The sequence below is a fragment of the Petaurus breviceps genome, unplaced genomic scaffold, assembly GCF_028583685.1.
Source record: "Petaurus breviceps papuanus isolate PSGF00001 unplaced genomic scaffold, PetGlider_PUasm1.0 90654, whole genome shotgun sequence".
In the NCBI taxonomy this organism is placed as follows: domain Eukaryota; kingdom Metazoa; phylum Chordata; class Mammalia; order Diprotodontia; family Petauridae; genus Petaurus; species Petaurus breviceps.
In genome coordinates, this window is record NW_027187301.1 from 5,587,792 (window position 1) to 5,604,416 (window position 16,625).

The following is a 16,625-nucleotide window of genomic DNA, read 5'->3' on the forward strand; positions in this document are numbered from 1 at the left end:
AGATTTAAATTTCACTGTAAAAAGTTTTATAAATAGTAAACAACCAATAAATTTAAGTAAGAAACAATCCAACTGGATAATTTGTGAAACACTTCATCTAAAAATATAGGGTGGACAAAGTGTCTCTCTGTGTATTAGCTGTAATAATAATCATTGATCCCAGTCAGCAAAACCATATGAAACACCTGATCAGCCAGATAGTGACCATGGCTTGAACCTAGATGAACATTCAAACTCCCTGCTCTGTAATAACTCCCAGAAGAGATATTTATTTGATGATCTAGGTTTCATATCTTAGGGTGGTCTGAACAAAAGAACCTATCCTAATCAGACTCTTGGAAGCCTTCATTCAATGATGCTGGAAGGCTGCTCTAAGGGGGACCATTTTGTAGGGTCTTTATTGGGGTTTCACCCTGCTGCCAGAAATATAAGCTTATCCCCTTCAATAACAACTTTTTTTTTTTTGCTACTATGTTATGCTGATGGTTGCACGATTTTAACCCAAATGCTCCAAAGTCTGGCAAAGTCTGTAGGAATTTGCAGTCCCCAGGAAAGAATCAGATTTGTTAGCAAAAAGAGGCAAGGAACAAAAGGAAACTCTATAAACTAAATATTAGGGTGGTGATATCAAAAGTCATTTAACAATAGTGGCTGTCTGTGGGTAAAAACCTTTTGCATCACTGGGTGATGGATTCAGATCCTTATGGCTGAAATGGCCTCTGCTGTCTGGCCCAAACTGCAGGAGTTAGGGCTGGGAACCAAGGCTGGGCAAAGCTGAAGATGGAAGGAATATCAGGGATAGGTTTATTGTTTATTGTTTATTGCTTATTGTTCTCTATCACCTGAATACTCATTCCAGGGGACCTAATTTGGAACTGGAAGACAAAGGTCAGAGTGAGCAGAGAGAGATGTGGCAGGAGTCCTGCTTGCTGTGTTGTGACACCAAATTGAGTGTTCTGTGATTAGTCCCCTCCCTAACAATTCACTCACGTGGCCTAAATTATATCATTGGAAGCTAGATGATAGAAATCAAACCAAGCAGAAAGCAAAAGGGGATTTGGGATGGATCCTGTTTACTAGATTCTTTCCTGTGAATGAATGTCTACCCTAGGCAGACGCTGGGGTAGAGTTGTTCAAAGATATTAAGTTTGAAGGGACAAATATATAGAGAGGCAGGAGAGAAAGCTGCAGGGAGAGCTGGGGAGTGGGAGGATAAAGATGGCTAAAGGGAGTAGAGCCCCCTAGGAGGTCATACCCAGACCACTAGAACCACAGGAAATATTATAGCTGGGAGAGAAAGGGATCTATGCAGCAGTCCTCTTAGAGCACCCTGGCCACAGAGTACAGCTGTTTTCCTGTATTTACTGGGCTTTGTTCTGAGTATCCCCAGAAGGGCCGGAGCTGGGACAGGGAAATGATGCTGTACTAATTCAAGAAGACCTTCCTATTTATTTCCCTCTCACTTAGGTTATCCTTCTAAACCACAGGTGGCTGTTATGATGGCAGACAGATGTTAGCCATGCCTGAAGTGACACTCTCTGAAGAGCCATAATCTCAGACCAGTCTGCAAAATCAACAGCAATGCTTAAAGTTCAACGGGTTTCTACTTTGCCAAAAAGATTGCTCAGGTGCAAATGTCTACTTCATAGCACCTTTTTTAAAAAAAAAGTATTTTATTTGTTTTAATCAGCCAAGACCTGCATTCTCACCCTCCCTACACCCCCCTACTCACATGAGGAAACACACACACACAAACACCATTACAAACATATATAGTCAATCAAAACAAAATTCCATATTGGGCATGTCCAAAACAAAATCTGTCTTATTCTGCAACCTGAGTCCTTCACTTCTCTAGCAGAAGGTGGACAGCATATTTCATTAGTCCTCTGGTATCCTGGCTTTGTCATTATATGGATAAAAGAGTTCAACACAATAATCTATTGCATTTATGTTACAATAACTTATTCATCCATTCCCCAATTTATGGACACCCCCTTAGATTCCCATTTTCTCATCTCAAAAGGAATTATAAATATTTTTATACTTCCTTAAGAGTTTGTTTTCCTTAGAATTAATCCATCCCTAAATCTATCTCCTAATTCCCCCTCCCTTCTCTTTCCCTCTTATTTCTCTGTTGAGTGAAAAGTATTTCTGTACCCAAATATGTCACTTAGCCCTGTTTACCTCAGTTTCCCCATCTGTGAAATGAGCTGGAGAAGGAAAAAGAAAATCACTCCACTATCTTTGCCAAGAAAACCCCAAATGAGGTCACAAAGAGTCAGCCATGATTGAAACAACCAGAACAACCACCACCCAACTGCGTGCACATTCTTCCTTTTTTTTCCAATCAATTCATATAAGAGTGAGGGTCAAGTGTCAGCTGTTCCTCCCCAACACCTCATTTGTACAGATGTCTACTTGTGCACCCTGATTACATGAGGTAATTTTCCCAGAGGAAGGGAAGAGAATAAGTATTTATTAAGCACCTTTGAAGTTCCAGGACCTTTACAATTATCTCATTTGAGCCTCTCAACAACTTTGTAAGAGGTGCTATTATTACCCCCATTTTGCAGATAAGGAAACTGAGGCAGAGGTGAAGTAACTTGCCCAGGGTTGCACAGCTAGTAGGTGTCTAAGACCTAATTTGAACTCAGATCTTCCCGACTCCAGGCCTGGTACTCTATCCACGGTACCACCAGCTGGTAGGATTCAGAGCAGACACATATATCATCTTTCCATATTTGAATGCAAGTAGTTTATTCTTATTTATCACTGTTCATTTATGCTTACCTTTTCATGTTGTTCTTCACTCCTATGTTTGAGCTCCAAAGTTTCTCCAAAGCTCTGGTCTTTTCATTAGGAATGCTTGGAAGTCCTCCATTTCATTAAAGATCCATTTATTCCTCTATAGCATTATGATCAGTTTTGCTAAGTTATTCTTTGGCTATATGCCTGTATCTTTACCTTCTGGAATACCATATTGTAAGTTCTCTGCTCCCTTATATTGGTGGCAGTTAAATTGTGGGTGATTCTGACTGTGACTCCTTGGTACTTGAATGCTTTCTTTCTGACTTGTTACGTACGCATATATGTGTGTGTATATATATATATATATATATTACATATAATATGTAATAATATAACATATAAATTTTATTATTTTATACACACACACATACCCCTCTGACAGGGACATTCAGGATTTTGGCTATGATGCTCCTGGAAATTTTCATTTTGGGGTTTCTTTCAGGAAGTGACTGGTAGATTCTTTCTGGCAGATTTCACTCTGCACTCTGGTTCTAAGAGATTTGAGTAATTTCCCTTTTTTTTGGAAGAGAGAAGGCAAGACAATTGGGGTTAAGTGACTTGCTCAGGGTCACACAGCTAGTGCCAAGTGTCTGAGACCAAATTTGAACTCAGGTCCTCTCACTACGGGACTGGTGCTCTATTCACTGCACTACCTAGCTGCCTCTGGTAATTTCCTTTTAAGACTTTTAAATAGGATGTGTAGAGCAATTTTTTTTTGGTTATGGTATCCAGATACCTTAAACTTTCATTTTTTCCAGACTTTTGACTTTGTTTTAATATTTCTTTGGCTTTTATTTAGTCCATTCTAATATTCAGGGAGTTTGTTGCTTGGGCAAGGTTTTGTACCTCTTGTGTCAAGCTGTTCATTTCCTTTCCAATTCATTCTTCTATAGCTCTCATTTCTTTTCTTTTTTTTTTTTTAAAGCAATTGGGGTTAAGTAACTTGCTCAAGGTTACATGGCCAGTTATTTCTGGGTGTGGTGCTAAGTATCAGAGCCCGGATTCAATCCCAGGTCATCCTGACTCTGGGGCTGGTGCTCTTACTGCACCACCTGGCCACCCCTCTCATTTCTTTTCTAGTTTTTGTCTCAAACACCAATATTTAATTTATAAAAAATATTTTTTTAAATATTTAACTCTTGTTAAACCTCATCCAGGAACTCTAGTTGAGTCTGTACCCAAGCTGTATTTTTTTTTCTAAGGCACTGTCTGTAGATGTTTTGGGCCTTCATCTTCTTCTATATTTGTGTCTTGAATATCCATTGCACCATAATAGCTTTTCATGATGGGGTTCATTTTTTTTGTTTGCTCATTCTTCTAGCTTGCTTCTGACTTCAGATAATGTTAGGGTTGGGCTCTGCTTACATTTCTAGAGGAAAGGTCTGGGCTGGTCCTGTTGTTATTTTCCTGGGGTATTGAGTGTTGTCTTATTCCAAGACTTCAGTGCTCCCAAAGTAGTCTAATCCAGGGCCAAGTCTATTTTCTAGTCTGCCCCTAGTCTGAGCTCTGCAAGTTCTTGACCTTGGTCTGGGTCTGTTCAAGAGTAGTTCATAGCTGGATTCCAACCCTATGTGGCCAGCTGGAAAGTTCTGTTGGTTCAGAGTGGCAGGATTGTAGGTTCCCCTTGCTGGGATTTTTGCCTTGGTTATTTCTCTGCAGTTAGACCCTGCTCTGAGTCTACAGTCTGAGTCAAATTGCTACTGCTACCTTCTTAACTTCCTTCATTCTCAGTACACTGCCCAGGGTCTCCCTACCAGGGAATGCCTCCCTTTCACTTGGCCCTGGATCTGTGACCTAGAACTGGGTAGTGGGAGGCAAAGATAACAGTTTGTACCTGTCTCCATCTTAGTGCCCCAGTATGGGTCTGATGGGCATGCTCCTGGCCTCCCCAGTGTCTACAGATCTCTCCTTTTCCATATGCTGACTTGGTTTGGACAAAGGACTCACTATAACTTTTACAGGATTTCCCCACCAGGATTCAGTCCGGCACATCTTCTTGATCTGTTTAGGGGAGTTTGGGGACAGGAGTTCACCATACTACTTCCTACTACTCAGTTATCTTAGTTTCATTCTCCTTTTCACTCCTCCAGACCTTTCCAGAAAATGGAAAGTTATTAAAAAAAACAAACTAAAGACTTCATCTGAAAGATAGATTGAGGAAAAGATTACTCATCATCTCAGCTGAAATAGTGACCAATATTTTAAAGCACTCAGCAGAAATATATGTAACACCTGCTCAAGTCCCAAGCTCAAACTAACTGGCAGGCCAGCAGGACCCTCTGATCTGCAATAATTGTCTGGAGACCTTATCATTCTTTAAGTCGCATACGTTGGGGGTGAGGATCACCCTAATTAGAATCATGGAAGCCTCTCCCCTTTCTGTTGGAAACGTGAGCTTAACCTCTTCAATAAAAGTTATTTTTGTTATCATGTTATGGTTCTTGTTGGAATCACAACTGGAAATCACATACTCTATGGGCTATAATGACATGCTGGAAGAAGTGCTGGACCTAGTTTCAAATACTACCTCAGGCACTTACTAGCTGTGTGACCATGGACAATTCTCTCTGCACCTCAGTTTCCTTATCTATAAAACAGGATGATAATGCTTATATCTCATATGGGGAAAGCAATTTGTAAATCCTGAAAGTGCTATTTAAATGTGAGTTATTATTAAGTACCAAAGTCCATCGCTAGAAGCAGTCCATTAAACTTCTGAATGTTCCAAAAAGCCCTTCCTGAGAACACCCCCAAATTTTCCTCTGTAAGCCCCTATTAGTACTGCTCTTTGAGGTCAAGGAAAACAATTCTGATCTGTCTTCCATATGATAGTTCTTCAAATACTTGAAAACTATCATGCATCCTATATATCCCCAAGCTAAATATTGCCAGTTCCTTCAACCAATCCTTTTATGGTATGACTTCAGTTCTCACGCTGATACAAAAGCCCATTTCTTTCCCCATGTGGTTGATGAAAAGTCTACCCTCCTCTTCATATAGTTCAATTTGTCAATGTCATTTAAAAAATGTAGGGCTCAGACTGAATGCCTTATTCTGTGATGGGATGACCATGACAGAATACAACAAAACTGTTACTTCTATTATTACTTCTTACACATTACTCTACATTCTGGACAATAAGCTTGCTACTACACTAGCTTTTCTTGGCTGTCGTGTTATACCATCTACTTATATTGAGTTTGTAGTCCACTAAAATCCTCTGGATCTACTGTAGGGCAGTCACACCTGCCCCATCCCTTACTTGCGCAATTAGAATGTCAAACCCAACTACAAAGTAGAACTACATTTATATCTATTAAATTTCAGTCTGGCCCATCACCCTAGGGTGTTGAGGGTCTGATGTCTGAGATATTAGCTAATTCTTCCAGCTTTGTGTCATTTGCAAACTTGAGAAGCACACCATCTAAGCATTCAAGTTATTAAAATGTTTGACACAACAGGACAAAGTATAGATACTTAGGTACTTCTCCAGAGAGCTCCCTCTGGGTTAACCATGTTACACTGATCACTTCCCATTGGATTTGATCATTCAACTTGTTCAGGTTGTTGACTGAAATATTCTGCTAAGTACTGTAAGTTGAGCAGGTGTTCCATTATCCAGCCAAAAAAAAAAAAAAAATGCATTAGGAGCACTAGGTGGTGCAGTGAATAGAGCACCAGCCCTAGAGTCAGGAGGACCCCAGTTCAATCCGGACTCAGGCACTTAACAGTAGCCCTGTGACCTTGGGCAAGTCCCTTAACCCCAACTGCCCTGCCTTCCCCCCTCCAAAAAAAAAATGTATTGCTTCCCAAAGGAACACATTTCCCCACAGTTTATTCATATCAGCAATACCTCATCTATCCACAGACCTTTGCAGTGATGTCAGTCTCTCTAGAAGCACAATAAAATAGGACTAAGATCCTGATTTTATATACATATACATGCACACACAGAGAAATAATCATCTACATGAAGTAGATGGAAGGAAGCTTTAGAGAGAAAGGCAGTAGCAGCAGCTGAGTGAACTGGGAAAAGTCACCAGCATAAGCTGAGTCCCAAAAGAAGCCAGAGAAACTAAGGGGCCAACACGAGTCAAGAAAGCATTTCTAGCAGGGAGGAGAGCCACTGTAATGGCATGGAGACGGGACAGGGAAGTCAGGATTGTAAGGAACAACAAGGAGGCCGATATAACTGAATGGTAAAGTGTGTAGAGTACCGAGAATAATTCATAAGAAGCCTGAAATGATTAGAAGGGGCCAAGTTGTGAAGATGTTTAAATACTAAACAGAGAAAGTAATATTTGATCTTAGAAGTACTAGGGAGCTACTAGAAACTGTTGAGAAAGTGAGTGACCTGACCAGACCTATGTTTTTAGAAAATCATTTTGGCAGCTATGTAGAGGACAGATTGTAGTGGGGAAAGACTGGAGACAAGGAGACCAATTAGAAGATCAATATAATAATCTGGGACAGAGATGAGGAAGGCCTGAAATAAGATTGTGGTTGTGTATGAATGGAAAGGAAATACATGCAAGAGACACTGTGGAGAAAGAAATTTTTAGATGAGGCAACTGATTGGAAATGTAGAATGAGTGAAAATAAGGAGTTGAAGATGACACTAAGGTTGCAAATCTGGGTGACTAGAAAGGTGATAGTACTCTTAAGAGTAATTAGGAAATTTAAAATACAGGTAAGTTTGGAGATAAAGTAGTGATTTTGGAATCAGATAACCTAGGTTCAAATCCTGCCTCTGTCATTTACTACCTATAGTTGGCTCATGAGTAAAATGAGGGGGCTGCATGTACAATCTCTAGTTTCTTTCAAGGCTGACCTTAAGTTCTAAATTAGGTTTATCCTGATCCCCCCAACAACTAGTGTTTTCCCCACCAAAAAACCATACTTGTACTATTTTGTATATATTTTGCATTTAGTTATCTGTATGCTTGTCATTACTCAATGTGTAAACTATTTCCACCCAATAAAGTAAACTCCAAGGGAGCTATTCCCTTTTTATCTTTGCCTTGCACACAATAGGGGGCTTTATAAATGCTTGTGTGCTGAATGAAAGATGGCCAGAATCACTACTCGGTCAATTTAACAAATATTTATTAAGAAGTTATTATGGGGGCGGCCAGGTAGCACAGCAAGTAAGAGCACCGGCTCCAGTGTTGGGATGACCTGGAGATCGAATCCCAGGCTCAGACACTTAGTACCCCCCCAGAAACACCTGGCTGTGTAACCTTGAACAAGTTACTTAACCCCAATTGCTTAAAAAAACAAAACAAAACTTATTATAAGACACTAGATATAAGATGGAAAACTACTTAAGTATCATTTACTCTTACAATGTAACTGACACAATCAACATACTCGATTAAGAATAATATCCGAAAGGGCAGCTAGGTGGCACAATGGATGGAGCATGGAACCCAAAGTCAAGAGGGCATGAGTTCAAATCCAGCCTCAGACATTTGACATTTACTAGCTGTGTGACCCTGGACAAGTCACTTAACCCTGAGTGGCTCGAAAAACCAACAAATAGGATGGTATTTGAAGAAAGTTGCAAAAAGTATACTTTGTGGGGACTAGGTAGTGCAGTGAATAGAGCATCAGCCCTGAAGTCTAGAGGACCTAAATTCAAATCCAACCTCAGACACTTAACACTTACTAGCTGTGTGACCTTGGGCAAGTCACTTAATCCCAATTGCCCTGCCCTCCCCCCTCCAAAAAGCAAAAAAAAAAAAAGTATACTTTGATTTCAGCATGGACCTGGACTGGAACTCAATTCTAATGTTAAACTGGAAGTAGGGGGTTAAGGAGTTGGGAAAGGAGTCTAATACTACATCATTTTGTCTAATATCAACTAGGCTCCAACGTTTCTCTGAAATCCTTTTAGTCATAGCCTGTTGAGTGCCAAGTTCCCAGTGGTTTATAGCATCATCTGTAAAACCCATTTCCTTCAAAATTTGGTTAATCAAAAACCTTAAGCGTTCTGGATACCAGACTTTTAGACATATCCCTTTAATTAAGAGGAAGGCCTATGTCTCCTCATATAATCTTAGAAATGGAAAGACCCATGGAATACGTCTAGTCCAATCTACTTATTTTACAGATGAAGAAACTAAGACTCAGAGAGATTAAATGATTTTGGTCATGGTCACACAACCGGTTAGTGTAACAGCAATAACTCTCCCCACTATGTCATGCTGTCTTCTACTATATAACCCCAAATAATCTAAATTAACCTAAGATTAATAAATTTGGTTGCTATTTTTTTAAATCTGAAACAATTTTCTCTGTTCATTGTTGTGGTTATGTCACTTATCTCTTAAGTTATTTGAGTGTTTCCCATTATGTCTTACATATCAGAATTGTAAATATAACTTCCATATTTTGTTTTTATCCCTCTGATTATTTTAAATGTTCCCAATAGATAATCATGCTCTAAGTATCCATGCATCAAAGCTCCTAGAATGTGAAACTCCTAGATTACATATGCTATAAAATGTTATGGACTGTGAAGGTAGCATTCAAGTAACACTTCCAAATTGTGTATAGTTTAAGCAAAACCTAGCACCATTTTGGTAAGGCTTATAGTAAATGTGGCTCTAGAATGTATGATTTTTCTACCAAAAGAGGCAGAAAAACCAACTAATGATGTATTCCGAAATGATAAAATGTTTCTTTTAAAAAACCAATTTGGGTAAAAATAAAAAAAAAAAACATCAACCTTTAGAAGGTTGGGGCTTTTTTTTTTTTGGTATATGTTAGAATAAAAGTGTAAGTAACAGGGCTCAAATATAGAATAGCATTTTTGTGAATTTAAAATGTAATAAATTAAGCTTGATTAAGAATGAACTTCTAGGGGTGGCTAGGTGGTTCAGTGAGCATCAGTGGCCCTGGAGTCAGGACCTGAGTAGTCATGTTACCCTGGGCAAGTCATTTAACCCCAACTGCCCTCCCCCAAAAAACAAAACAAAAAAAAAGAGAATGTACTTCTACCGTGTTTTCCCGATAATAAGACCTATCCCGAAAATAAGCCCTCCCCTTACTGTGTAAGATTCCTCTAAAATAAGCCCTCCCCCGAAAATAAGCCCTATTAAGATTGCTACTGTAGTGAAGGTGATCCCCTGCGCTATACGCTACATTACGGTACCCTCTGTTTTACCGTTCCCCCCCCCCCCCCCTCCGAGCTGCATCCAATCAGAGCTGCAGCAGGGACCGCTTCATCCTGTTCTTCCCCAGTGATTTGCTTATTGAATAAAGGTACATTTTTTTGTTCACATTTACCTGTTTATTAAAATTGCTGTCAATGTTCATTAAAATAAGCCCTCCCCTGAAAATAAGCCCTCTGGTGTTTTTCTGTCAAAAAATTAATAAGACAGTGTCTTATTATCGGGGAAACGCGGTATATGAGAAAACTTTTACTTAAGCAGTGTCCTATCAACAAAGAACTTGTCTACTTTCACCAAGTGAATACATTGCCTAAAACTTCATGAAGGACCTCCAAAAATTATTTCAAATTAGTAGACAATGAGTTAGGTAAATTTTTTTAAGTAACAAGTTCCTGGGCTTCAGGATCGATGAAGTAATACTGAAATAATAGGATCATGTTCACTACTACCTCAAGAAATTACCTTTGTAACAAAATACAGAAATTGTAGCCATGAGTTACAGATTTACATGCTGTCTTTCAATAAGGAGGCATATGGCCCGTGTCTGCTCAGGTTTAGAAGGACAAACAACTTTCAGTTTTAAGACTGATCATTTACAAAATACAAATTACATACAAAGTGCTGCTTAGAGGAGTGTCAAGTTGCCCCCAAAAGTAGTACAGGATGAAGTAAGCAGAAATACGAGTTACATATATTATGTGATATACTCAAATTATAAAATAAAAAGGAAAAGCTAATGCACAACACAATTCTTTATCACTGACACAGCCACCACCAAGATTCAGAATTACACATGAGTATCACATAACAAACTGAGACTGTATTTAAAACTTTCCTCTAAATTCCACGGACACAAACTAAGCATTTTGCTCACTTTTCTAACATTAGCGGTAGTACATATCATTTGTCAACCTTCAATGAGTTTGTATCAAATATAGAATTTGCACAAAACCTAACAAAAGATTTTTGTGTAAGTTGTTCAGATATAAGGGAATATAAATAAGCAGACTACCAGGCTCTTCATTAATAAATGATGCATACTATTGTTTCCATTTTGAATAAGAAGCAGTGTTATTCATTTTTTGTGACCAAAAACACCTTACAAAAAAATAAAGCATATTTAATTTCCTCTAACACCACTGTGCAGGGAATTCACAATGATAAGTCAAAATTAGAGGCCAAGTTTTCTGTTTGTTTAAACTCATGAATGGATACCTTAAAAAAAAAATCTACTCTAGAAGGATGTCGTATTTTAAACAAGGAAAACCTAGTGTGTTTAACTTGCCATTACCAGACACATCTGGCTTCTAAGAAATTGCAGAAGACATCTACAAAAGAAAAATAATGCATAATTTCTAATAGAGAAAATGTAGGATCCAGATCATAGATGGAACTACTTTCCTTTAAAGCTAAAAGCCTCCAGATGGGCTCAAGCACCACCACCTCATTGTAATTACAGTAGCGATACAGTAACAAACTTTATTACAAGAGTTCCTAACAACAGTCTGCTACAGGTTCTTACTCTGGGGTCCCTGAACTTTTGTTTTCGAATTGTGTTTCAATATAATTGGTTTCTTTTATAATTTAATTTTATGCATTTAAAAACATTATACTGAAAAGGGGTCCATAGAATTGACCAGACTGGCAAGAATTGAAACGTGTTAAGAACTCCTGATCTAAAGCAACTTTAGAGTGAGTGTGTTTTTTTAAACAATGCGGGTACCCCGTTCCCCACAGTTGGGTCATTATCCACAAAAAGCCGGCGCCCCAGGTCTTAATCAAAACTTCCCTCAAAGCCGACTGCCTCAGCAGTCATCCAACAGCAAAGGCCTCCCCTCCCCCCAAAAAAACAGACCTCTGGGAGTGGCAGTTAGGAAGCAACTTTCTAAGAGAAGGTAGGAAACCACCAATCCCCGCCCCGTCCCGTCCTACATTTACACACCCAGTCATCCTTCTGTCACCCAGAAGGATGCTGTCCGGTCCCTCGCCCCTCGGGGCTGGGAGGACGAGCTTGCAGGAGCCGCCGCCACCCCTTTAGGGGAGGAGAGGAGCCGGCAGACGGGCCGGGGATCCGTTATCCAAGCCCCCATCCCGGGAACCCCGGGGTCTCCCCTCCCTTTCTCTCTCCCTCCCTCCCCCCCAGCGGGCGCTCGCCCCCTCCTCTCTGGTCCTCGCCTTCCTCGCCTCCCTCCTCTCCGGCCCCGCCCGCACCGCCCCGTCCCCTCCCGTCACCCCCAGCGCGGCGGCGATTCTGCCCCCCAGCTCACCGGCCCGGGTGGTGTCCGTCAGGTCGTGGTTGGCCGCTCCCCGGGGAAACTCCCTCAGTTTCCGGCCGCTCAGGCTCAGCGTTCCCGTTACTGCCGCCTCTTCTAAGGCTCGGTCGAGGGATCGGCTCCACGAGGCCGGACCCGGGCCCGTCCCGGTACTTGGGCCGCAGTTCACCCCGCAGAAACTGCTGCTCGACGCTGCTAGCCCGGAGTTCTCGGCAGCGGCAGTTACAGCCACTATCCCCGCGGCCGCCATTTCCCAGCCGACTCCTCTCCGGCCGCAGAAAGGGCGCATGCGTCGAGAGGCTCAAGGGTGGGAGGGGGAAGAGGTAGAAGGCTTGGGCCCCCGCACCGCTAGGCGGGCGGCTGCGCCTGCGCACGAGGCAGGGAAGGGGAGAGGTGGGGGAGGTTTGAGTTCCCCCTTGCACCCTGGAACTGCAGCTCTGGTTTGTTTATGTTTTTCTGAGCGAAGCGCTTGGGTCTGGCTCTCTGGGCTCGACTTCACAGCCGAGGTCAAAACGTGACTAAGCGAATATTTCATTGAAATGATTATTAGGGGGCAGAAGGGGAAAGGTTAAACCGCACCCCAAACCCACGAATAAATAAATACAGAGTAGTTAAGCAACTCCGAAGTTTGCTCCAGCTCTGGTAAGGCATGCACCTTGTATTGCAGCGAACGCCGTGGATGTTACTTAGCTTTCTATCAGAACAGACCAGGGTCTTTACCTGGTACAATGCTTAACTAATTGCTGCTCGGCTTCTTTCCTTCCCTGGATTTGCAGTGATTGCTAGAGGGGCAGAGGGCTTTAGGCAGCAGCAAAGCTAGCATCTTGTATTTGTGGGCCTTGCCCTAGGCAAGGCTTGAAAATCGTGTGCCCTGTGTTACAGTCCCTCTGTGGTTTTGAACCACTACACGGGATCACAAAATAAATGCCCATATGCGGTGGACGACGGAATTTTCTGGAATTAAAAATAGGCAGGTTTTTTTTAAGTACTATTAATAAGTTGCTGCTTATCTGCCCACACCGTTGTTTATGACTAAGTCATGCTTTTAGATAGTTGCATTCTTTCTCTATTCCGCCTTGAAGTTCTACTTTCAGCCCCATCCCACTTCGATCACAAAATTAAGAATCAACACCTCCACTCCTCCCCACCTTTAAGAAATGAAAAGCACCTTTTTCCTTACAAAAATAACTGGGGACCCTTTTCTTAGCAAATATATTTCTTGACGTCCCTCACAAGTCCGTCAGAGAGAACTGCCTGGAGGAATAAAGCTTTGAAAGTGACTTCTTTGGAATCAATTTCCAAAGGTAGGCGGGGCACCTCAGCAATGACCTCTGCTTAGAGAAAGCACTGAGAGGCGGTAGATCAAAGTGACTTGTGTATTTATTTGTTGCTTGAGGCACATCCAAAGCATGGAGTTGGCTGCTTCACCCACTTCTCTGTGGGAGGTGCTGGAGGTTTCAGATTTAAAAAAAAAAAAGTTCTGCTCTCCCGCCCTCTCTTGGAAAATAGTCATTCTGGCACTTGTTCCTCCTCAGGCACGCTTCTTACCCATCAGAACGCTCTAGTATCTAAATATTACTAATTTCTCTAGTCCTATCATAAATGCATGCTCATTTGTGCTGTAAGTGGGATTTTTTTGGTTTTACTAAATGGGACAGCACCGTGACATCCAGGTAAAATCTCCTCCCACTGATCTCTCACCTTCCCTCTCCAAATTCCCGAAATCTCTGCCTTGGATTGTATACTGGTCTGTGTTCCTCTCCTCACTACTACATAATTCCTCACACGTAGGGAGTGGATAGTTTATGCTTGTTGATTTTATTGGTTATTCAAATCCAAATAAGTCTAGATTTTGGATTTGGGGCTCTTTGAAATTGAGCATGGGAGAAAAAGAGTTTGGACACTATTCGAACGCAACTAGCAACAGCAGGGCGAGCTGGGCCAAAAATGAAATCACTCAAGAGAAATTACCACTTATATTTCTTCCAAATAGACCCAGCTATTTTACAGGATGTTTTGTCAAGTTAGCGCCACCTACTGTTATATGAAGTAAATCTCAACTTCAAGATTGGTTTAAGAAAAACCAGGGTGCGCAACCTTTGAAAAACTGGTGTGATGGACCCCGGTCCCTTTACATATGAAGTGTTCTCAGAGCTGGGGCCTGAGGTTGATCTTTTACGAAATTATTTTTTTGGGGGGGAGAGGGAAGAGAACAGTATAAAGCATGTAGTTAGAAATCACTCTGTTCAAAGTGTGGGGGTTATTAAACCTCCCAAGAGGCTGACCTGAATGGTTCATGGTATTCTCAAATAAATTTAAGTTCATCTTGACTCCTCCAGGAGACTCAGGGAAAAAAGTAAATGAACAGGTGATGTAAAACTTTTTCTAGGTGAACGTAGAGCAAGGTCAATTCTGTTTTTGCCTTTATATCACCATTGCATAGCACAGTCATTGGCAAATATGAGATCCTTAATAAATGATGAGTTGAATAGGATGGTGGTCATCTTCTGGGAATGGGTAGGGTAGGCAGTAGTTGGGGAGTTATTGAAAGAATAAAAGGTATTCCTTCCTGAGTACACTAAAGAGTTAATGAAAGACAGTGAAGAGATTGATGAGCAACTACACGAGTCAAATTGAAAATAGTCATAATTTGAGTGGTTCAGTTCTACAGTGGTCTACATCTTTCCCAAATGCTATTCTGTTGCCTGGAAGCAGGAACAGGAAAAAAAAAAAGGACAATTTAGGGTTGGAATTGGTGCTGTAGATTTTTTGTTCTTAGATACATAGAAGAACTTAAGCCATCCAACTTAAGTAAGCAGTAAGGGGTCCACTAGAATAGGAACCACTATGGCCACCTTTGTGGTTTAACCAAAAGTTAAGAAATTAAGATCATAATCCTAATTGATCCTATTCTCTTTATTACAATTCCTAATAACCAATCCTCATATTTACACTTTATAGGAGAGTATGATATTCACAAATTATTTTCTTCTAAGCTTATTTTACCACATTCTAGTCAAATACTCTTAATGCATCATTACCTCAGCACTGGGACTTTCCCTCCCTAAGAGGAATTACAGCTGCCAAGGGGCTGATTCAACCAAGACTATTTTGCTGTAGCAACACTTTTATTCCATTTTAGATTCAAAATAAGTTAACAAAGTGGTATTGCAGATTTGAATACCTTATGGTACTTCAAAATTTAAGGCCTATTATTGTTAATGTTTAAATCTTGATGGACTATTTTATAGACTTAAGTAGGAGAGGAAATAAGGGAAAAGGGGATTTCCAGAATGACCTAAATGGGAACTTCCCTAGAGGGCAGATTAAATAAAAGATTTGACTTTTTACAACAGAAAATAGTAGTATCTGTAGCTTAATGGACAGCTATACAAATTTGGGTCAAAACAAAAGGGAAAGAAGTGTAAAAACAGTTTTCTGCCCTTTCACGAATCCTATTCTAGAATTATGAAATTGACACCTTTCTGGCCTTAGACATTCTAATTTCCTCCAAAAGAAAATTTAATTTTTCCTCAGAAAGTTGCTAGTAAAAATTAGATAATGTATTGGACTTAAACAAAAATTAGACCTGCTGGGAAAAATATCACTTGAATATTCATGTAATTTTCAGAACTAGTTTTCATTGATTCTCTGCTTTACTCATATGAAGTCTAAGCTATCAATATAAAATGATCTTTTGAGATCCTTTCCAGTTCTAAAATACAATTCTAGTATGGATTCTAGGGGAGGTGGAGAAGACTAGAGGCAGGAAGTTCAATAAAGTTGTTCCTATAATTTTTGTAATAAGCCAGACATGCAGTAATAAAACATCTGGATTAAGAGTGGCCCTAAGAATGGAAAAAGAATGGAGAGACAGAAGCATTCACATGAGGAACCTTCAGCTTTGAGGCCACATATGGGCCTCTAGGTCCTCAAGTGCACCCCTTTGACTGAATTCAAGCTTCACAGAACAAATCCCTGGAAGGATTTGCATGTTCCCCACCCCTCGAAGGGGACTGAGGTGGAAGAAAGAGATGAAGAGGATTCTGGAAGCTTTGAGCCATAGTGATTTGGAGGATACTGATATTGATATAAATAACAAAGTTAAGAGGGGAAATTGATGTTGGATGAAAAAATGGGTTTTATTTGAACCATTCTGAGGCTAAGGTGTTAAGAGGCATATATGTATCAAAACATAACAGTTCAGAGTTGAAAATATAGATCAAGAACTGAAGACTGGGGCTGGAGATTAAATATTTGGAAGTCAGGCAAATGAAACGGGTCAGTCTATGAGGCCATGAAGGCTTATGCTCCGAGGGCCTAGGGAAAAAAGAGCAGAAAGGTGGAGACAAAGTTTAGAGTGGAT

At 40.6% G+C, this 16,625-nt stretch overlaps 1 protein-coding gene across 9 annotated transcripts in view; it reads right to left on the reverse strand.

The window, feature by feature from the left end:
• The window catches only part of LRCH3 (leucine rich repeats and calponin homology domain containing 3), a 151,227-nt gene extending 138,650 nt beyond the window's left edge, over positions 1-12,577 (reverse strand). For 4 of the 9 annotated variants that reach the window (XM_069064991.1, XM_069064988.1, XM_069064989.1 and 1 more), the window contains exon 1: positions 12,254-12,577. In XM_069064991.1, the coding sequence (XP_068921092.1) occupies positions 12,254-12,548 (295 nt within the window). In that variant the 5' untranslated portion in view covers positions 12,549-12,577. The remainder of the gene's footprint in view (positions 1-12,253) is intronic. The other 5 variants (XM_069064992.1, XM_069064990.1, XM_069064993.1 and 2 more) reach the window with 3 other exon arrangements.
• Between the last annotated feature and the right edge of the window lie 4,048 nt (positions 12,578-16,625).